Consider the following 23,301-nt stretch of genomic DNA (forward strand, 5'->3'; position numbering starts at 1 on the left):
TCTGTCATTCTTATTTTTATTCTTTTTTTGTCTCTTAATTTCTTTCTTGTTAGTATTTGCTGCCTACCATGTAGTCTAATTCTAGTAAGAGGAAGAAATACATATGAAGACATAATTTTAATGCTATATGATAAGTTCTTTTTTATAACAGCTTTATTGACATATTATTCACACACCATAAAATTCATCCTTTTACACCTTAGTGGTTTTTAGTGTATCAGAGTTGTAAACTCAACATCACTGTCTACTTTTAGAACATTTCATCACACCAAAAGAAACCCTGTATTCATGAGAAGAAATTCCCCATTCTTCCTTTGCTTCCAGCCCCTGGCAACCATTAATCTACTTTCAGTCACTACGGATTTGCCTATTTTGGACATTTCATATAAATTGAATTATATGACATGTGGCCTTTGTGACTCGTTTCTTTCACTAAGCATAAAGTTTTCAAGATTAATCCAGATTGTAGCATGTATCAGTACTTCTTTATCCTTTTATAGATAAATGACTAATTTTTTTTTTCTAGAGAAGATGTGCTACATTTTGTTTAGCCTTTCATCAGTTGATGGACAATTGGATTGCTTCTACTTTCTGGCTAATTTTTTTTTTTTTTTTTTGAGACAGGGTCTCACTCTGTCGCCCAGGCTGGAGTGCAGTGCTGCCATCTTGGCTCACTGCAACCTCCACCTCCTGTGCTCAAGCGATCCTCTCCTTTCTGGCTATTATGAATAATACTGCTATGAACATTTGTGTATAAGGTTTTCCATGGACATATGGCTTCACATTTCTTGGGTATATACTAGGACTGGAATTGCTGAGTCATATTGTAATTCTTTGTTTAACCTTTTGAGGAACTGTCAGGCTATTCCCAAAGTGACTATACCATTTTACAATCCCCCCAACAATGAATCAGGGTTCCAATTTCTCCATATATTGTCAACACTTGGGTCTGCCTTTTTATTTTTAGCCAGTTTAGTGTAGATAAAAATGGTATTTCCTAGTGGGCATTTTTTCATGTACTTATTACCCATTTATGTATGTGTGTATATATATATATGTTTGTTTGTTTGAGACAGGGTCTCACACTGTTGCCCTGGCTGGAGTGCAGTGGCGCCATCTCAGCTTACTGCAGCCTCGACCTCCTGAAGCCATCCTCCCACCTCAGCCTCCTGAGTAGCTGGGACCACAGCTGAGCACCACCACACTCACTAATTTTTGTAGAGATGGGTTTCGCCATGTTGCCCAGGCTGGTCCAAACTCCTGGACTCAAGTAAGCTGCCCACCTCGGCCTCCCAAAGTGCTGGGATTATAGGTGTGAGCCACTGTGACTGGTGTACATTTCTTAAAGAAATGTCCATTCAAATATTTTGCCCATTTTTTGACTGGGTGATTTGTCTTTTTTCTTTTCCCCCCAGATCTACAGCAAGTAGAACTTTCATTTTTTAGTTATAAATTTTTTTTGGCCCAGGCGTGGTGGCTCATGCCTGTAATCTCAGCACTTTGGGAGGCCAAGGTGGGTGGATAACCTGAGGTCGGGAGTTCGAGACCAGCCTGACCAACATGGAGAAACACCATCTCTACTAAAAATACAAAATTAACCAGGCATGGTGGCACATATCTGTAATTCCAGCTACTCGGGAGGCTGAGGCAGGAGAATTTCTTGAACCCAGGAGGCGGAGGTTGCAGTGAGCTGAGATCATGCCATTGCATTCCAGCCTGGCAACAAGAGGGAAACTCCATCTCAAAAAAAAAAAGAAAAGAAAGAAAAGAAAAAATCTGTATATTCTGGATACTAGACCCTTATCGGATATATGATTTACAAATATTTTCTCCCATTCTGTGGGGTGTCTTTTCATTTTCCTGATCATGTCCTTTGATGTACTAAAGCTTTTAATTTTGATGAATTTCAATTCATCATTTTTTTCTTTTGTTGCTTGTTCTTCTGGAGTCATATTTAAGAAGCCATTGCCTAATACAAAATCATGAAGATGTACTCCATTTTTCCCATTTTATAGATTTAACTCTTACATTTTGGTCCATCATTTTATTTATTTTTTATTTTTATTTTATCAATAGCCTGGTGTGTAATGGACATTTATTTTTAATTCATTTTTCTGTGTGGTGTGAGGAAGAGATTCAACTTCTTTTTTTTTTTTTTTTTTTTTTTGAGATGGAGTCTCGCTCTGTCGCCCAGGCTGGAGTGCAGTGGCACAATCTCGGCTCACTGCAAGCTCCACCTCCTGGGTTCACGCCATTCTCCTGCCTCAGCCTCCTGAGTAGCTGGGACTACAGGCGTGCACCACACCCAGCTAATTTTTGTATTTTTAGTAGAGACGGGGTTTCACCATGTTGGCCAGGCTGGTCTTGAACTGACCTCAGGTGATCCGCCCGCCTTGGCCTCCCAAAGTGCTGAGATTACAGGCATGAGCCACCACACCTGGCCATTTCACACACTTCAAACAGACATAAAACAGGGCGACAACTATTTCCTGGTTTTTAGGTTACATTTTGCCAGAATAATAAAATTGGCCCTTTATCAGCCAAATGGATAGGTGAGTAGGCAGGCTACAGGGATGCACAGGGCCTTAGGAAAGAAGAGAAACAAAACTTCCTTTCCTTCTTTAAACATTCACCCTTGTCAACCCCACCTTGACTTAAAAGATAAGGCGTGCTGCTGTGCTTTCCTCTCTTTGGGCTTTGGAAGAGGCAGGGACTTACTCCTGGGCAACGGGCTCGGGGACAGGGTTAATTGATACCTTGATGGCAAAAGGCCAGCAGTAAGGAGGGAGGAATTCTCTTGGTGGCATCTCTTTTTACCTGGATGCCCAGTTAAATGGGATCAGTTTTGTGATCCCCAAGGATCAGGGGGATCTTATAAGCCATGCTGTGCAGATTAATGGCGCATTTCCCTATCTGTATTTTTCTGTGTATTTCCCTATGACATAGCAGTCAGTAAAGTCTTGCTCAAATGCCTCAATGGTGTCTTTCGTCTATGCTAACGCCAGAGAATCATCAGCCTTTGTGGTTGTCTGGAAAGAACCCCCCTCACTTGGAGATTCCTCTTCAGTAGTAACCTTCCTGGTTCTCAGGTTTGTTTTCCTTAGGAAGCTTTTGTATGCAAAAATCTCTCTCCTTAAAACCTATGAAGTGTACATCATCAAAGTCCCCATTTTTACAGGTAAAACTGAGTTCTTGTGAGGTTAAGGAACATGCCCAAGGCCACAAGGTAGCAAATGGCAGAGCCAACTATTAAACCCATACTTTTCCTCATGATCTGTAATAATCGCTATAATAAAGATTCGGGCCAGTAATTTCTTTAAATGTGTAATGCACAGAGTAATGGATAATTATAATTTATTTATTTATCTTGACCATCACTTCTCCTTGCCTCTCCACTTCAGAGGCTAGACATGTCCAGGGAGTATAAAAATGTGGTGTCTTTTTACAAATGCATCTATATGAATAACTAAGAGTATCAGTGGCTTTTGGTAGCCTCAGAACACAGGTTTCTACTTTGATTTGCTTTTTTAAAAATTGAAATATAATTCTCACATACCATAATATTCACCCTTTTAAAGTATATAATTCAGTGGTTTTTAGTACATAAAAAGATTTGTGCAAGCATTGCCGCTATATAATTTGAGAATATTTTCATACTTTGATTCACTGTAGAAGATTTTGTTTTGTTTTTTGAGATGGAGTCTTGCTCTGTTGCCCAGGCTGGAGTGCAGTGGCCCGATCTCAACTCGCTACAACCTCTGCCTCCCAGGTTCAAGTGATTCTCATGCCTCAGCCTCCTGAGTAGCTGGAATTACAGGTGTCTGTAACCATGCCCGTCTAATTTTTGTGTTTTAGTAAAGACGGGGTTTCACCATGTTGGCCAGGCTGGTCTCCAACTCCTGAACTCAAGTGATCTGCCCACCTCAGCGTCCCAAAGTGCTAGGATTACAGGCGTGAGCCACCACGCCCAGCTTAGATTTTCTTATAAGTACAAGAGAATAACTAAGTATGTGCAATTAAAACACTAACAAAGATCTAGAGGGCTGAGCGCGGTGGCTCACGCCTGTAATCCCAGCACTTTGGGAGGCCGAGGCAGGCGGATCACCTGAGGTTGGGAGTTCGAGACCAGCCTGACCAACACGGAGAAACTCTGTCTCTACTAAAAATACAAAATTAGCGGGCCATGGTGGCGCATGCCTGTAATCCCAGCTACTGGGGGGCTAGGCAGGAGAATCGCTTGAATCCGGGAGGTGGAGGTTGTGGTGAGCCGTGATTGTGCCATTGCACTCCAGCCTGGGCAACAAGAATGAAACTCTGTCTCAAAAAAAAAAAAAAGAAAGAAAGATCTAGAGATCTCAAATGAACCTTGAGTCAGTAAATGTAGTGCTGCTACGTAGTCTTAAAAGCGGAACTGCACTGCAAGTAATAAGATTATGACATATATGGTGATGGAGCTTTGCGTGGTCATATGGCCATCAGGATAAACACATGAGTAACAGAAGGCTCTGTTCTGAAAGCATGAGTCTTATAATTCCATTACAGCTTGGTCCAATACTTAAGAAAGAAAAGTGCTAAACTATTAAATAAATTCCATTAAGAACTGCTGAAGAAAATTACAACTACTGGTTTCCTATTTTGTGTGTGTTGACATGATGGGAAAAAAAAACACTGCAGTTCAATATGATAATCACATATTAAGACAAGAAAACCAGAAAAGCTAATGTAATCTTACAAATTAGGTGATGTATGTAAAATCATTTTGGGAGTTCCAAAGGATTTACAGATATGAGCTAGTGTTACCAGGTAAACAAATTCAAAAGATATCATAGCTATATAATAGGAGCTATTGACCACACACTTATAATTTTATGGAAATAAAGATTTATAGTAAAAATAGTTGCACTTATACGGCATTTCTCATTCTTTTTAAAAAGTTATACATGTACAAGGAAAAAAATTCAAATACCACAATAGTATAAACTATGCAAAGTATTCTTTTTTTTTGAGACGGAGTCTTGCTCCGTTGCCCAGGCTGGAGTGCAGTGGTGCGGTCTTGGCTCACTGCAAGCTCCGCCTCCCAGGTTCATGCCATTCTCCTACCTCAGCCGCGGGAGTAGCTGGGACTACAGGTGCCCACCACCACACCCAGCTAATTTTTTGTATTTTTAGTAAGAGATGGGGTTTCACTGTGTTAGCCAGGATGGTCTCAATCTGACCTCGTGATCCGCCTGCCTCAGAGTCCCCAAGTGCTGGGATTACAGGCGTGAGCCACCGCGCACGGCCTAACTGTGCAAAGTATTCTTGACACATAGGCCCTCAATTCTTATCCTCAAAGGCAACCTGAGTTTCTAGTTTTTAATATACCCATATGTTTTATGAATTTTATGTCAATATATCTGTTCACTTTTTTTTTTTTTTTTTTTTTTTGAGATGGAGTCTCCGCCTGTCGCCAGGCTGGAGTGCAGTGGCGCCATCTTGGCTCACTGCAACCTCTGCCTCCCGGATTCAAGCAATTTTCCTGCCTCGGCCTCCCGAGTAGCTGGGACTACAGGTGCGCGCCACCATGCCCGGCTATTTTTTGTGTTTTTAGTAGAGACGGGGTTTCACCACGTTGGCCAGGATGGTTTTGATCTCTTGACCTCGTGATCCAACCACCTCGGCCTCCCAAAGTGTTGGGATTACAGGCGTGAGCCACCACACCCGGCCTACCTTTTTTTTGGGGGGGGGGGGGATGGAATCTCCCTTTGTTGCCCAGGCTGGAGTGCAGTGGCGCTATCTTGGCTCACTGCAACCTCTGCTTCCTGGGTTCAAGTGATTCTCCTGCCTCAGCCTCCCCGAGTAGCTGGGACTACAGGCATGCATCACCATGCCCAGCTGATTTTTTTTGTATTTTTAGTAGAGACGAGGTTTCACCATGTTGGCCAGGCTGGTCTCGAACTCTTGACCTCAGGTGATCTGCCTGCCTTGGCCTCCCAAAGTGCTGGGATTACAGGTGTGAGCCACCATGCCCGGCCTTACATTTTTACTTATATCTTTGGAATAAAAATAATTGAATCTCAAAAAAATAAAAAAAGATTATGACATATAGGTACCACTGTGTCAACAGTGAAGCCCCAGCAGACACATTTGTATTCTGTTCAGTTCAAGAGCTGCTCTCTAAAAGTGATGAGAAAAAGGGTCAAAGGAGGGTAATGAAGATAATTAAAGAGCAGGAAAGTAAGATTCACAATGAAAACTTTAAAGAGTTTGCAGTTATTTAGTCTAGGAAAGGTGAGTTAAGAACAACCTTAAAGTATATGAAAGGATTACTATACAGAAATGGTGACCTTTTCTTTTACCCTCTTTCATTCACTAAGGAAAAAACAAAGAAAATGGGTTTATTTTACAGTACAAGTAGTTAGATTAGCAGAAAAAAAAGTCATGACACAGAGCCTTGTCAACCACCAGCAAGGCGGTGGCAGCAAAATGTCCTCTGAGGCTTAAAAAAATTATTTTTAATTTGAAATAATTTTAGACTTACAGAAAAGTTAAGAATTCCCTTATACAGATTCCCCAATGTTAACATTTTATTGCATTTGCTTTATCATTCCCTTTACATATATTTTGTCTGAACCTTTTGAGCATAAGTTACAGACATGATTCCTCTTTACCCCTAAATACTTCAGTAGATACTTCCACCAACAAAGACACTCTCTTGCCCAACCACAGTAATATTACAACAAATGGGAAATTAACATGGATATAATACTATTATTTAATCTACAGATCTTTTTATTTTTTTATTTTTTACTTTTTCTGGTTCAGGATCATGTCTCTTAAAGTCCTTTAATCTGCCAAAGTTCTTCTTCAGTCTTTGTCTTTGATGGCTTTCATGTATGTAAGAGTACAGGCCAGTTATTTTATATGCTGTTCCTCAACTTGGGTCTCTGGCACTTAAAAACAAAACAACAGAATCTCAACGTTTTGAGAGTTTTAGGTGTGGTCCTGAGCCAATACTTAAATAAGCCTCTCTCCTCAAGGTTCTTTCCAGCCATCTTACACAGATTATCCTTAGTGAATTAGATTTATAGATGGTGGTGATAGACAGTAAAACATTTTTGTATTCAGAACTGTCTTGAATTACATATATTCCAACCCCTCCACCACATTTTACCATTTTAATTTAACAAAAGTAAGTTTGTTGAAGAATGAGCACCTACTCTTTAAACATTTAAGTCTTAAATTACCTGTAGACTCCCATTTTGACAATCTCACCCCTGCAGTGATGACCTATGCCCTAGGCTCAGAAGACAAAGATCTGCAAAAATGGGTGTTACTCATTACAATCATTCAAGAAATATTTGTTGAGTGCCTAGTATATGTCAGGCTCTGTTCCAAGCCCTGGGAATACATTTGAGAACAACAACAACAACAACAACAAAATCCTCATCCTTGAAAATCTAGTTGGAAAGATTAACCTTTTTTTTGAGATGGAGTCTCACTCTGTTGCCCACGCTGGAGTGCAATGGCCAGATCTCGGCTCACTGCAACCCCCCGCCTCCCAGGTTCAAGCGATTCTCCTGCCTCAGCCTCCCGAGCAGCTGGGATTACAGGTGTGCGCCACCCCGCCTGGCTAATTTTTGTGTTTTTAGTAGAGACGGGGTTTCACCATGTTGGTCAGGCTGGTCTCGAACTCCTGACCTCGTGATCCGCCTCGGCCTCCCAAAGTGCTGGGATTACAGGCGTGAGCCACCGCGCCCGGCCCAGAAAGATTAACTTCTAAATTAAAAAAAAAAAAAATCAGAAACCGGGATTAGACTTCCTTAAGCCATTCATGCCGGAGGTTGCAAATTCTTTTTGTGAAAAATCACACCTTAGCGATGACCTTGAGCAGTAGGATGTAAACAACTCCCACAAGCTTAGCGTTCCAATAACGGAACACAAGGCATAAACTAAACAGGAAGAAGGCAAGTCTGTGTGAATATGGTCAACTCCAAGACTCCAGATTCTAATGTGGATACTACTGCGGAATTCCTGGTAAGCGCGCTGATTTAATAAAGTCTTCGGTTTATCCAAACGGGCTACACAAATGATTAATCCAAACTCCAAAGACCTAGAAAGAACAGGCGGGGCCGGGTTTCCTCAAGTGTTCCAACCACTTTTTCAGCAAGAGTCACCTGCTTGGCGACGAGCCTCCGGACCGCCTCGCGCTATCTGGTCCACCCGGCGGGGGCCACGCACGGGGTTCCGCGTCCCTGTGAGGCGGCACCTCCTGGGCCCAGCAGAGCTGAGCACCTGGGAACCGCGCACCGAGAGCCCCAAGGGGAGGTGGTTAGGGGGAACCGGCTCCTCCAGGCGGCCTCGCCCACTGCAATGCAATCTGGGTGGTTTTTCCAGGTCCCTCCCTGCCTCGTTCCGCGCCCAGTCCCTGCCCCCGCGACGCCCGAGGGCCTGGACGGGTAGCTCGGAGTTACCGGGGCTGGGGAGGAGCGAGGCTACTGCAGTAAGCCAGCCGGAACCCATTTATGACTCCGCACTCTGAAGTTCAGGACAGGGAAGCACCCACCTCTGGAGCTCAAGCAGCGGACGAGGGAGGTCCCGAGTGCCGTCGCAGCGCTGCGAGTGTGGGACCCTGGCCTTCGCCCGCTCTCAGGGGACGCGAGCTGCCACCTGTATCACGGGAGGCCCCGCCTCCGCCTGCACCTTCTCCTACCAGGAAACGAGACGGCGCGGGCCTCGGGCTCCTCTCCCCCCTCCCGGGAGCCTGAACCCCCACTGGGAAAGCCAGGCCTCCAGCTTCCCTTGACACGCGTCCTGAAAGGTTACCGGATTTGTACCCGGAGTGGGTTCTGCAGGGATAGGTCCATGGTTGCCCGTTTCACATCATGAATATGAACGCGGCTGGACACCTACAGCCGAATTATTAATACTTCAGACAGAATTCTGTTCCCAAGAACAAATCGCTTTGAGATATAAAACCCGAGAAAACTTCACCTCTAGCCCTTTTCTCTCTAAAATGTCAACAAGACCCAACAACATACTGCCACCGATCTGGTGGCTGGGGGTGATGGTTGGGGCACGAGCCTCTGGGCAGACCAAGCTGAGGTGGAGCACGGAGGTTGTTTGGGAGCTTGGTCAAGTCAACACACTCCAATACAATGCCAAAAGCATGAGCAGAGGGAATGGGGTCAGGGCGCAGAACCTGGGAGAAAGCCTGCGTGGCCCGATTTAAGAAAATTTTTATTAGGCATGCGGATAGATGCTTTTCATTTGGGGCCCAAGGCAAATAAAAGGAAATGGGCCCCAGCTCTGGAGGATGTTCCAGCTTCGAACTAGCAGCCAGGACCAAACCAGACATAGCATTCAGAGTTGACAGAAAAAGAAGCGGGCTCCATTGTGCCTGAGTTTCCTTGCGGGGTCCCCCAGCTGCTTTGCGCGCGATAACTGCGTCCTGGGGAGTGACTAGGTGGTTGGGCGTCCAGCCCCTGGCGTCCGGCTCTGCAGTGCGCGGGGTTCCTCTCCGGAAGGTGGGCAGCGCGGCGGGTTTGGGACGAGCGTGCACCCGGGCTCCGGCCCGGAGAAGGGGGGGCTCGCAGGGTTTCTCCTGCTGTTTGCACTGAAAGTTGTGTTGGCTCAGGAGCTGCTTTTCCGGGGATCTGCCGTTGCCCCGGCCACCTCCTGGCTGCGGTTGGCAGGTCCCTCCCTCAGCAGTTCGTCCTCCGCCTGCGCCGCGCCCTGGGCAGCTCCGCGCCCCGGGCCTCACCTCTGGCCTCCTTTCGCCTCCCTGCACCTGGCCTTTTCGCTTGACCATTCAGAACCCTCGGCTTCGTTCCCCGCAGCCGGTATTCTCCGAGCCCCCCTGCACCTCTCAGTTACCTCCAGTGGGAACCCCTCCCCCCAGCGACTCCGAGCCCTTTACCTCTCTGAGCCCTTTCCCCGTCTGGCCTCGTCTACCCTCTGGGTGGCAACCGCCTCTTCCCCGCCCCTCACGTCTCCCCCTCCTCCTCCCCTGCCCTCGCCTCTCCATTCATCCAGCCATTGTCTCCCGCCCCTTCCTCCCCCTCCCCAAGCGGCCTCCTCCCCCACCGCTGCCACGTCGTGGTTTGAAGGAGCCAATGGGCCGGCGCCGCCAGGTGTCTCTTACCTGCACCACGTGGGGGAGGGGGAAGGGGCGGGCAGGTAGAGCCACATCCCAAAACAGAAAAGCTTTCAGCCATTGCGTGCCTCCCGGGGGGGCAGCCTTGCTCCAGGCTTTTTGCATAGACGCCCGGGCAACTGAATACAAAAAGGGCAGGCCTCCTGCGCCCTCCTTTCCACCCCCCTTCCTGCCCTGGGCGTGGAGCACCGACCAGGTGTGGGCTTGGGTGGTTGGTTACCGCCTTTTGCACTAGCAGTAGCAAGGAAGGGGGGTGGGCGCTCTTTCTTTTTCTCTTAGAAGAGGGTTTAGCACAGGTTTTTTCGTTCTCACTTCCACACCACCTTACCGCCTCCCGACTCCCCCTCTCCCCCTCCCCACCTATCGTCATGACGGCCTCTCCGGATTACTTGGTGGTGCTTTTTGGGATCACTGCTGGGGCCACTGGGGCCAAGCTAGGCTCGGATGAGAAGGAGTTGATCCTGCTGTTCTGGAAAGTCGTGGATCTGGCCAACAAGAAGGTATTTCTCCACATTTTCGTCTAAATGCAAGGAATGGGGCAAGAAGTTTGTGGTAGAGGTTTGGGCGGGGAGGGGGGTGGAGGTAAGTAAATAAGTGCTCTTGTTTGCCCACTTGTGAGTCTGGACCCGAGGCCTAGGGAAGCTAGAGTAAAACCAAACTTATTGGCCAACTGCCTTGGAGCCATTTCAGTCCTCCGCAACTTGGCTCAGGTGGAGAGGCCGGCGCTACCGAGCCGGGTTCTTTGCCCGTCGGGGGACGCTCCGCCGAGACGAGGTGGGGTCTCGGAGGCCCCGGGGTCCACTTCCAGGGCTTTTCCGACCTATCGGGTGGGGGGTGGGGCGGGGGGCAGGAACGCGCCGGAACTGATGGCGAGTCGAGAGCTTTGATTCTGCGTCCGGACCCCAAGAGAGGCGCGGGCCGCCCCAGCAGGGGAGCGAGGGAGGAGGGTGCAGAAAGAGGCTCCGAAATTGGGGGAAACTGACCCATGCTTCTCTACCTTCGGAGGTGGGACAGTTGCACGAAGTACTAGTTAGACCGGATCAGTTGGAACTGACGGAGGACTGCAAAGAAGAAACTAAAATAGACGTCGAAAGCCTGTCCTCGGCGTCGCAGCTGGACCAAGCCCTCCGACAGGTGACAACCCCGGGTCACGCCACCCACCCCAGCCTGGGCCCAACCCCACCGCACCCTACGCCCTCTCAGGGCGGCCCACGCGTGTTCCCGGAGCAGGGTGGCGAGACGCCTGCCCGGCCGCGTGGGTGGGAGCCCAGCCTGAGGGCCGGGGCGCACCGTTTGGGCGCGGGTCGCTGCTTCTCTTCACCTCTCAGCCCCCAGGGTTTGGGGCCGACATTCACTAGTTTTCGAGTTGCTTCCTGAGTAGTTACTGGAGCCGGAGCGTCAGCTCCATTTTGCCAATTGATTGACGTGCGGAGTTTGAATCCTAGCGCCCCCATCTCCAGGTCCAGACCCCAGACGCGCCGCTCCCCTGCGGGGTTTGGGCCCACAGCCTTCGGGCAGGGGGCGCTGTGGCGTAGACGTGCAGGCGGGCCCGGCGGGGGTGCAAGAAGTAGCACAGTTTGGGTTGGAACCTGAAGGTGCCTGCCTGGTTTCAGGCTTCTGAACTCCCAACGAAAGGCTTGGTCCGTCATTATTTCTTTAGTGGCCTTGGTCCCAGTGCCAGGGAGGTTTTTCAGGTCCGAACGTGCAAGGCCGCCCGTTGGGTCACTGCGGAACTGATGGAATCACCTTATTAGGACTGAGGTGACCTAAAAACCGGCTGTTCCGGGGTGCTGACGGGTGCCGGATCGGGTAGGGCGGGGCGCTAAACACCTGTGCACAGATGAATGCTCTGCGTTCTCACGACCTCTGCCCTAGCACACGAGCTTCGAGTTGTAGGAGAAAGCTATCCTTTCTGGGGTGTATTCATCCAAGACTTTCCAGATCTGTATACCCAATACCCGTATTTGTTTATTAGAAGCTGGCATCTTTCTTAAGCCTGGCACATCCAAACATATAAAAAGTAACACTAGGGAATGATGTAATCTGCAGGCAACCTGCTGATGAAATGAGACATCTGACTTAAGTCTTGAATGAATTTTTTTTTGTAAAAACAGAAGGGAGAATGCATTGACAAGTTTCTCCTGGGTGCGAACTGCGAATTGATTGGAAAGCTTCCCTACCTCGAGGAAGCTAGATGGTTCGTGGGAAAGGAGTCTGTCCAAGGTTGCCCCAGCACCGGTGTCACCCATCAGGGCCCTTATTGCGGTTTTCTCTGGCTATCACCAAGGGGAGCTACTTTGCAGAGTTTATAAATGGTGCATCAGTTGCATCCCTATGTGTATCTTGTTCTTGCAGTTTAACCAGTCAGTGAGCAATGAACTGAATATTGGAGTAGGGACTTCCTTCTGTCTCTGTACTGATGGGCAGCTTCATGTCAGGCAAATCCTGCATCCTGAGGCTTCCAAGAAGGTAAGAGTGCTGGCTTCTGGGAAAAAAATGGTTGGAGCTTTGGGGTGACTGGAGGTTTTTAAAAATTTTTGGTTTATTCAAGTTTCTCTGTTCTTAAAAAGATGCATATAGGGAGTTATTTAAGGAGTACAGAATTTCAGTTTGGGAAGATGAAAAAAGCTCTGGAAATGGATGGTGTTTATGGTTGCAAAATATGTTAATGTACTTAATGTTTTACTGAACCATACTCTTAAAAATTATTAAAATGGTAAATTTGGTGTTATGTATATACAAAGATACTCTTTGGTGACTTAAAATAGTCTCTTTGTTTACGTCCAATTTTCAAGATGCATGACACTCTTCCCTTTTCCGAAGCTAATACAGTGTGAATTTTTGACATTTAAAATAACTACAAAGAGAGGAAAGAACTATTCTTTAGTATGTCATAATATCCCCATTTGTGTTGGAAATGCTATATCCTAGAAAGGAAGGAAAAAAGAATTAAACATTTAAAGTTGTATTTCTAATCATTTCATTAAAAAGGCTACTTAAATAAGACAACCTTATATCTAGTGAAATCACAATCATAGCACTCTTCACTTTGTCTGATTTTAAGTAAATGTTCAAAACATTCTTGCATCGAAACAAAAGGGTCAGCCTCATCTTTTACCTTTGCTCATTTTTCTGACAGAGAGAGGATTACAGAGTGAGAGAAATACAGTCTTACTATAGGTAAAATGTGATTTCTCTCCCTGGGATAAATACTGAGGGGCTGTGGGAAAAGGAACAGCAGAGACAACCCACCCAGTGTAGCCAATCATTGTTAATACACTGTCTCTTAACAACTTAAATTAGTTTGAGCTGTAACTTTTTATTGTGGTAGGCAGGCACTGAGCTTGAAAAGATGGAAGTAAAATATATTTAGGTACCTGTATAAGGCAAGGCTTGCAATGAAAGATGTAGACTGACAAATGACGACCCAGGCAAGTAAGTGCAGATTTTATTTCGTTTAATATATTATGACAATTCAAAAAGTTTGAAGGAGTAACTCAAGTTGTTATGTCTTCAGAAAATCACTCCTTTTATACGAGTCTTAGTAATTATTTGACAAAAGGGGAAGAATTTTTTTAAAAAATTAAATGCTAGACTAGTCGCTACATCCTTACCAGAAATAGTAATATGTAAGGATTACTTTTTTACTCCCAAACTCACATGACAGAAGGACAAGACTTAATCTTTTCCCTGTTGGGCCAGAGGAAAATAGCTGTTTTCATTATTTAGGTGGACTGCTTTGGGTGTAGGAAAACATGTGGAGAAAAATTAAGACTTTTTCCTCAGCCACTGCTATTAGAATTTTGATTAAATACAGAAACTAAAACAATTAATGTTATAGTGAAAGTAATTCTGTATATTCATTAAAGAAAAGGGAAAATGGCAAAACATGAAATAATCCTGCCACTCAATATATTAAAATGTTTTTCTCTAACATGAATGTATTTGGATATATTCTTCCAGATTTCTGTAGACAAGCATTATTTACAAAGAGCATTCATACGGCATAAGCCTTTTAGCCTACATTATTTAATAGAACATCAACATTGTTATAACCACTAAATAAAATACTCAGTATTTTAAATGGACACAACAATTTAAACTGATTATTGTTGAACATGTGAGTTATTGTCCTTACAAATAGCTTTTAAATGAGCATTTTTGTAGGTAATAGGGAGGTTTCATGGTTCTTTTGGTTGTTAACTTTTTTAAAAGCTGTGACCATGATGCAGCAATACTGATTTCAAAATACAGCATGAACACGTCACATCTAGTAAAGTCCAATAGAAGGAACTTGGAGAGGAGATATTTTGCATGAACATTTAACATTTAAAAGTCTTAATTTCCTTGATGTTCTAATGTAAAAATGGGTAAAAATTCCCAGCAAATTAACACAATTTCAAAATTTTAAGAAAAATCTAAATTGAGTTTTTAAAAGGATTATCTTTAAAAGTTATCCAATGCTGGGTTATTTTGTTAAGAAAAAAAAAACAAAAGAAACAATAGTGTAATATTTGTCCAGACAGTTGAGCTTTGCTTCGTAGCCACGGTAGTGGTCCTAATAGCTAAGAACAGCAGGTAACCATTTCTCCTTTGCCTTTGGGATTTGTGAGTTTGTTTTTGTTTTTGTTTGAAGTCTAATTTGAGTTCACAGGTACAGCTACAATATTGTTCAAGAAGACTAATGTGGGACTATTATTTGGCACAGAAATAAGCCTTTTCAGTTAATCAGGAATTTACTATTCTAATCTCACTTATTACTGAAAATATGCATTATTAGAACCCAATAGTTAGAACTACCCAGTTTTACAATCTAATCCCGCACCTGTGTGAAAACTGAAAGGGCTGCTAGTGCTGCCTGAAAATACAGATGTTCTAAAATGGTTATGGCTGGAAAAAAGTAGTATTAACAGCCAGAAAATATGAAGCATAACAGCACAAATGTATCACAGCTTCAGAATTGTTTTGAATGGAATGCATACTGGAGCACAAACATTGTAATCCACTGCCTTAAAACAAGAGGAATTTTTTTCATGAGACTTGTACATAGGATCTAATATAGAAACAGGACCAACTTTTAAAAACAAATCCACTCTTACATTAAATTTTAAATTTTTTCCCTTGTAAAATATGCTTATATTCAATTTTTAGGTTCCTAATTATGAGAGAAACATTGAACCAAATTCACCTAGTTAACATTATCTACCTTGTCCTTCCTCAGAATGTACTATTACCTGAATGCTTCTATTCCTTTTTTGATCTTCGAAAAGAATTCAAGAAGTGTTGCCCTGGTTCACCTGATATTGACAAACTGGACGTTGCCACAATGACAGAGTGTATCCTTTAAATCATTACTCAAGAATCATTTGAAAAGATAGTTCCAGAAAAAAATGGTAATTCAAGAAACTTTCAAACATTTTAAATTTTGTCAGCATATGGATAAAATTGGCCTATCCAAAATTTGTTTACTCTGCTGAGAAACTAAAATACAATTATAGACATCTTTGAAAGTGGTTATAATTAGTCAGATGGTTGGATGGATTTGGAGATGGATTTTTTGGTGGGGTGATCACATGTAGAATAGGATTCAGTTTCAGCTATGTAATGTGTGCGTGTGCTGCAGAAAGAACATGAAGACTTTAGTGCAGATTCTAAGGCCACTTTTTCTTGGTTACTGTGATTTTAGGGTTTATTTTGGCTTCTTTGGAATGAAGTCAATAATTTTTTTAATTGGTGGATATATCCCCTTTACAAACTGCTGTTCACTGGTCCTGCTTTTAGCCTCCCCTGAATTTTTCAAATACAAGATTATGCTGATTATAATAAGCCATCTTTGGAGATGATAAAATGGGGTCTGGATTGTCCCCCACATTCTTTAGTTACCAAAATAATATATTTGATGCATGATATATTGTAAAAGTAATTTTATAATTACAAATCTATAATCATGAATGACCCGTCATCTTACATTCATTAAGTCTTTCAAATGCTAACTAATAAGCAGGCGTGTGCTAATATATCAGATGTAAAGTTGAGTAATTGTTACCTTGAGTGGCTTCCCAAAAGCCACTGTGAGAGTCATCATGAAGTTAAAACTAAGTTACCTTCAGTAGCTTGTGGGTTGTAGATGCTTATTCCCAAACTTTCTCATTCATTTTCAGGAACTAAAGCCTGGTTTTTGTGTTACTTCAGGATTTTTTTTCCTGATTGAAGTTTGCTCACATATATTTCATAACTACTTGTAAACAGGTCAAATCCGTTTTCATTTGCCTTCTTCTTGGAGTCAGTTAGCTGGAATTTTGGCTTAGCATGACCAGTAGTGTTGGGAAGAGGGTGGAATAAGTTCATTGTGACAGAATTCTTACAAGAATTTTGTTAAAAAGGTTAGTACACCAGAAAAATTCTCACTGGTTTTTCTGTTGGTTTGAGTGTTGTATTAGACAGCTCAAGCTTCCATAACAAATACCATAGACTAGGGAGCTTAAACAAAAGAAATTTACTTTCTCACAGTTCTGGAGGCTGGGATGTCCAAGATCAGGGTGTCAGCATGGTCAGGTTCTGGTGATGGCTCTTCCTGGCTTGCAGGTAGCCAGCCACCTTTTCTGGGGGGATAGCAGGAGGAGTTATCTTCTTACAAGGTCACTGCCCTATCTAATTAGACCCCTCCACCCTTTGACCTCATTTAAACTTAACTTCTAAAGACCCTCTCTCCAGATAGTTACATTGGGGGTTGGGCTTCAACACAGGACTTTGGGGGAGGTGGAGGACACAATTCAGTTCTTAAGTATATATTAAACTTTTTAATGTGGATAGTTGGTCTTCCACAAAATAGAGAACCAGAGTACCTACTGAAAAATTAGAAGACAGTGGAGGAAAAATCTAATAAGCTATCTTAATTTAGAAAAAGACAACTTCTTGCTGGACATGGTGGCTTATGTCTGTAATACCAGCACTTTGGGAGGCTGAGGAGGGAGGATGGGTTGAGACCAGGAGTGCTGACACCAGCCTGGGCATTATTGCGAGAACCCATCTCTACAAAAAGTAAAATGAAATAAAAATATTTTAAAAAACGAAAAAGATAACTTCAGTAGGAAAGGAAGTATATTAAGGATTGTTGTGCCAGGGCAATAAAGAGAAACCCCATGTCAACAAAAAATAAAAAAATTAGCTGGACGTGGTTGCATGAGACTGTAGTCCTAGCTACTTAGGAGGCTGAGGTGCAAGGATTGCTTGAGCCCAGGAAGTCGAGGCTGCAGTGAGCTATGATTGTGCCACTACACTCCAGCCTGGGTAACAGAGCAAGACCCTGTCTCAAAAAAAGTGGATTTTATTCTTAAATGTTTTAATATTTAATATCGTACTTGTACATGTCTTTCTCATTTAACAAGTTAGAAATGCTAATAAGCTTTCTTAGCAACGGTTTTTGTGTTATATTGCTGCTGTGGTCAGTTATTTTATGACTGCTATTCAGAGGAATACTTATTTCCCTGACTAGGCTACCAGACCAATTTCTGAGGCTAAAAGCAATTATGTCCAATCTGAATATCAACTTGTGCTCATCTATGCAAAGTATTTCTACAGTGTCTGAATTGAATTGTTCTTTTCTTTCAGAGCATTAAACATTTTCCTTGCCAATATGGAAGTGACGCTGAATTGGGAGATCTGTAGTCATTAAACATTCTTGATGGTTTTGCCAAGTGGACAGAAGGTCATTTGCTTTTGAGGAATTACCTGTTTCACCTGGTAAACCAGTGGGGGAGGGAAAGGGGCTTCTGTAAACACCTGGAGAAGAGCAGATAAGAGAATGTGCAGGTTGAAGTGTTTAATTTTTTTTGTCGTGAAATACTTGTATCCTTGATTGGTTGTTTTAAACGAGGATACAGAAATATCAATTTGGACCCTCAGTGATGTCACAATATTCTAAGTGTTTTGGAAACATGCTTTATTAACTTTACATCCAAGTAAATTTAAAATTTTTAATAAAAATCCATTTTTGGCTGGGCACGGTGGCTCATGCCTGTAATCCCAGCACTTTGGGAGGCCGAGGCAGGTGGATCACTTGAGTTCAAGAGTTCAAGATCAGCCTTGCCAACATGGCGAAACCCTGTCTCTGCTAAATAGAAAAATTAGCCGGGCATGATGATGCACATCTGTAATCCCAGCTACTCAGTAGGCTGAGGCAGAAGAATCACTTGAACCCAAGAGGTAGTGAGCCGAGATCATACCGTTATACTCCAGCCCAGGTGACAGAGTGAGATTTTAAAAAAAATTATTTTTCATTTTTTGGTGATGGGTCCTCATATTTTGCCCTGGCTTCTCTCAAACTCGTGGCCTCAAGCCATCCTCCTGTCTTGGCCTCCCAAAATGCAGGGATTATAGGTGTTTGCCACCATATCCTGGCCTCATTTATTTTTTAATTAGTAGGCTTTATTTTTTTGAGATGTAGTTGTGCTATGTTACCCAGCCTGGTCTCAGACTCCTGAACTCAAGCAATTCTCCTGCCTCAGCCTCCTGAGAAGTTTGGATTACAGGTGCATCTGCTGTACCTGTAATCTCAACTTTTTATTATTATTATTATTTCCTTTTTTTTGAGACAGAGCCTCCCTCTGTTACCCAGGCTGGAGTGAAATGGTGTGATCTCGGCTCATTGCAACCTTCGCCTCCTGGGTTCAAGTGATTCTCCTGCCTCAGCCGCCCAGGTAGCTGGTATTACAGGCGCCCGCCACTATGCCTGGCTAATTTTTGTATTATTAGTAGAGATGGGGTTTCACCATGTTGGCCAGGCTGTTTTCCAACTCTTGAGCTCAAGTTATCCACCCATCTCGGCCTCCCAAAGTGCTGGGATTACAGGTGTGAGCCACTGCACCCGACCCCAACTTTATTTTTTAGACCAGTTTTAGGTTTAGAGCAAAATCGGGCAGAAAGTATAGAGTGTTCCTATATAACCCTTGTTACACACATACATACACACTCTCACTCACTCCCCCACTGTCAACATGCTGCACCATTGAGCAGAAAGTATATTGTTCCTATAGAACCCTTGTTATTCTCTCCCTCTTCCTCTCCCTGCTCCTTCCCTTCCTCTCCTTCTCTCCCCGTGCCCCCTCACTGTCAAAGTGCTGTACCAGAGTGGTACATTTGTTACACCTGATGAGCCTACCTTGACATGTCATTATTACCCAAAGTTCATAGTTTACATTGGGGTTTACTTTTGGTCTTGTACGTTCTACGGATTTTGACAAACGTATAATGACACCTATCTACCATTGTGGTATCAAAATACATTGTAGCAATAGCATAGTATAGAATTTTTTTGTTTGTTTTGTTTTTTTTACCTGCTACCTTAAAGTCTTTTATCCCTAATAGAATAGTTTTATTGCCTTAAGAATCCTCTGTACTTTGGCCAATCATTCCTCCCTCTCCCTTAACCCCTGACAACCACCAATCTTTACTGTCTCTGTAGTCTTGCCTTTTCCAGGAGGTCATATAGTTGGAATCATGTAGTATGTAATCTTTTCAGATTGTCTTTTTAGCCGGTAATATGCATTTAAGATTACTCCATGTCTTTTTGTGGCTTTATAGTTCCTTTTTAGCACTGAATTCCATTGTTTGGATGTATGGTTTGTTTATCCATACACGGTTTGTTTATCCAAACATGGTTTGTTTATTCGCCTCCCGAAGGACATCTTGGTTGCTCTCAAGTTCTTGCAAATATGAATAGTGCTGTTATAAACATCACATGCAGGTTTTCATATGGACATAGGTTTTTTTAATCATTTTTTTTTTTTTTTTTTGAGACGTAGTCTTGGTCTATTGCCCAGGCTGGAGTGCAGGGGCGCGATCTTGGCTAACTGCAAGCACCGTCTCCCAGGTTCACACCATTCTCCTGCCTCAGCCTCCCAAGTAGCTGGGACTACAGGCGCCCGCCCATGGCTAATTTTTGTATTTTTAGTAGAGACGGAGTTTCACCATGTTAGCCAGGATGGTCTCGATCTCCTGACCTCGTGATCCGCCCGCCTTGGCCTCTCAAAGTGCTAAGATTATAGGCGTGAGCCACCACTCCCAGCCTAGGTTTTTTATTTATTTTGGTAAGTACCAAGGAGTGTGACTGCTGGATCATATGGGAAGAGTGTCATTTTTTATATATCACTGCAATTTTTGTGTTTAAGGCAGACTTTTTTCCAGGGGGAATGGTGAGGGAAAGCAATGAGGCCTTGCATTAAAAAAAACAATATGTGGAACTTGAATAATATGCAGTATTTCAAGGCATTTATGGAAGAAGAAAGAAAATTATAGTGTGGTCATTTTTTTTTTTTTTGGGCAAAGTCTCACTTTTGCTCAGGCTGGAGTGCATTGGTGCTGTAATGCTATCGTGGCGCACTGTGGCCTCAAACTCCTGCACCCTAGGCTCAAGTAGTTGGGACTGCAGGCCTGCACCACTGTGCCAGGCCAATGTTGTGTATTTCTAATGGAAGAGGACACTAAAACCCAAGTTGTAGAGTCACAAAGTCTGAGCTGAGTATACCCTGCTACACAGCAGCTTTGCTTTCCTGGGAGTTACTTGTGTCTACCGAGCCAAAGTTTAATCTTGAGTATTCCAAAATGAAAGCTTTGTAAGTGAAGTGCTATGTAAATGAAAAAGTAGGACCATTTTGATGACAAAAGGGTTTAGGAATTTTTTTTCTTTTTTTTGAGATGGAGTCTTACTCCGTTGCCCAGGCTGGAGTGCAATGATGCAATCTTGGCTCACTGCAACTTCCACCTCCCAGATTCAAGCGATTTTCCTGCCTCAGCCTCCCAAGTAGCTGGGACTATAGGAGCCCTCCACCTCGCCTGGCTGATTTTTGTATTTTTAGTAGTATTTAACCATATTAAACAGGCTGGTCTTGAACTCCTGACCTCAGGTTATCCACCCACCTCAGCCTCCCAAAGTTCTGGTTTTATAGGCGTGAGCCGCCACACTTGACCAGGAATTGAGTGTAGTTCTGGTTCTTATTTTTGGCACTTCTTTCCCTCTTTGTCTTTGTATTTGTTCTAAAACGCCTTTTTTTTTTTTTTTTTTTGAGACAGAGTTTCTGTCTTGCCCATGCTGGAGTGCAGTGCGCAATCTTGATTCACTGCAACCTTCACCTTCTGGGTTCAAGCAATTCTCCTGTCTCAGCCTCCCAAGTAGGTGAGATTACAGGCATGCGCCACCATGCCCAGCTAATTTTTGTATTTTTAGTAAGTATGGCGTTTCACCATGTTGGCCAGGCTGGTCTGGAACTCCTGATCTCAGGTGATCTGCCCTCCTCAGCTTCTCAAAGTGCTGGGATTACAGGCGTGAGCCACCGCGCCTGGCCCTAAACACATTTCTGCTGTTGGTGTTAGGCCTTTGAGTTATTCCAGTTGCATTGTTGTCTGCTTTTGAATTATGTGATGCTAGCTGAGAAGACCTCATCTAGCAGGTAAACTGGATTGCATGTTGTAAGCTTTTTACTTAATCAAGTGAGGATGGTGAGGGTGTGAGATGATAGGGACTGGGGCTTCTGTGGTTTTTTTTTTTTTTTGAAATTATCTTAGATCCCTTACGGAAATTAATACTAGTTGTCTCCTGCTGAAAGGACATTTGTGTAAATGGCTTCTTTTATTCATTTTCTTTTAAACGCATTTTTTTCCCCACTAATGTTGGATGGAATTACTTCCTGATTTCTTAACCTGCTTTTTGTTAGCTGTTTGTCAGGAACTTACTTATTCTCACTAATCAAGACTTCTAATATTGTGTTTACTTCCCTTTGCCAAGCATTTATTAAGATCTTATTTTTCTGAAAGTATGGTAAGGAGGACAGGTGAAAAAAACTACCAATTGACTTCTTACTACATATGCCATGAACGGCTCAGTGGGGAGCTTTCATCCCCATTTTATCACTAGGGAAATTGAGGCTTAGAGGCTTTGTCTTTAAGTTATATGCTCTAGCATCCAACAATATACAAGGTGAAATATTTTAGAATGTATACAATCATTTGAGGCACGTTGGCTACCTCAAATAGGTTATCTCCCTTTTAAGTTAATATCCTGTGTTTCCTCGGCACATATCAAACCATTAAAGCAGTAAAGTTAATTTTGTAAAATATGTATTCCATGATAGGGTATTGCATTTGTATGTGCTGTTTGACATGATTACGATTGCCATTTCACTAGGGCAAATTTCCATTATCAGGAAAAAAAAAATCACTAAACTGCTCATGCCTACCCATTCAAAAGTTATTAGGGTGTGTATGTTTCATCACTTCTTGGGGGTGTAAAGGATTTGGGTGTGTGTGCTCATTTGTGTGCTCTATTATCAGTGTGTGACATTAGCCTGTTTTTCCTATAGGTTACAATTGGGGATAATAGGATAGTAGTTAAGAACATGAACACTGGGGGCAACTTATTTGAATCCTCAGCCTCAGATTCCCCATCTTAAAATGGGTAAGACTATTGTATAAGGATTAATGAGATAATGTGTGCTGCCACTTAGCTGGTGGTTGGCCTGCCCCACACTCTGCAATGTTGACTGATCCTGTGGACCCCACCAGGTTGTCGGGTGTCTCAGAACAGGAAAAACAGCTGGCAAGGGACTTTGAAAAGGACTTCCTTATTGTTTTAAAACCTTATGTAAACCATTTTACACATATAAATTTTTTTAACCTTATGTGAGACTAGATGTAGACCTTTCAAAGCATCAGCTACATGTTAGTACAGGTAAACTTGAAGGTTAGGAGTTTATTCTAACAGTGAAATGAGCTGGGGCTTTATAATTGTACAAACCTTCCCTGCCCTGCTGTAAAGGTGAAGGCAAACACCGAATCCTCATTGGTACTTTTCTGTGTATGAAAGGGATATATATATATATGTATATATATATATATATACAAAATCAAGTATACAGTTAAGCTGGGCCAGTAGTTGACCTTGTTAGCTGGAGGTGGAAGGAATTATCTCTGGCATCACATTGGCATAACATGAGCCAAATCGGCACGGACACTGGCCTGTCATCTGCAGTGAGTGAAGTAACTAGAAATACTGCATATTCCTTGCCAGCCCTCAGACTGATGTTAATTATGTGTTGTTTGTTTTAATTATAAAATATTTTGGCCTGGTACAGTGGCTCACGCCTGTAATCCCAGTACTTTGGGAGGCGGAG

At 43.3% G+C, this 23,301-nt stretch overlaps 2 protein-coding genes across 8 annotated transcripts in view; one reads left to right on the forward strand and one right to left on the reverse strand.

The window, feature by feature from the left end:
* Positions 1 to 4,928: 4,928 nt before the first annotated feature.
* On the reverse strand, positions 4,929 to 9,899 carry LOC130541764 (uncharacterized). Its single transcript, XM_057303052.2, has one exon. The coding sequence runs from the start codon at positions 9,788 to 9,790 to the stop codon at positions 8,999 to 9,001; it is 792 nt and encodes a 263-aa protein (XP_057159035.1). The 5' UTR covers positions 9,791 to 9,899; the 3' UTR covers positions 4,929 to 8,998.
* Positions 9,900 to 10,254: 355 nt separating this feature from the next.
* Positions 10,255 to 23,301, forward strand: part of ESRP1 (epithelial splicing regulatory protein 1) — a 66,454-nt gene continuing 53,407 nt past the window's right edge. For 3 of the 7 annotated variants that reach the window (XM_024929893.5, XM_057303053.2, XM_057303054.2), the window contains exons 1-4: positions 10,359 to 10,635; positions 11,141 to 11,269; positions 12,491 to 12,604; positions 15,357 to 15,471. In XM_024929893.5, coding sequence (XP_024785661.1) covers positions 10,504 to 10,635; positions 11,141 to 11,269; positions 12,491 to 12,604; positions 15,357 to 15,471 — 490 coding nt within the window. In that variant the 5' untranslated portion in view covers positions 10,359 to 10,503. Of the gene's footprint in view, positions 10,636 to 11,140; positions 11,270 to 12,490; positions 12,605 to 15,356; positions 15,472 to 23,301 lie in introns of all 7 variants that reach the window. The other 4 variants (XM_024929890.4, XM_024929892.4, XM_024929889.4 and 1 more) reach the window with 2 other exon arrangements.

Source organism: Pan paniscus, chromosome 7, assembly GCF_029289425.2.
Source record: "Pan paniscus chromosome 7, NHGRI_mPanPan1-v2.0_pri, whole genome shotgun sequence".
NCBI lineage: Eukaryota > Metazoa > Chordata > Mammalia > Primates > Hominidae > Pan > Pan paniscus.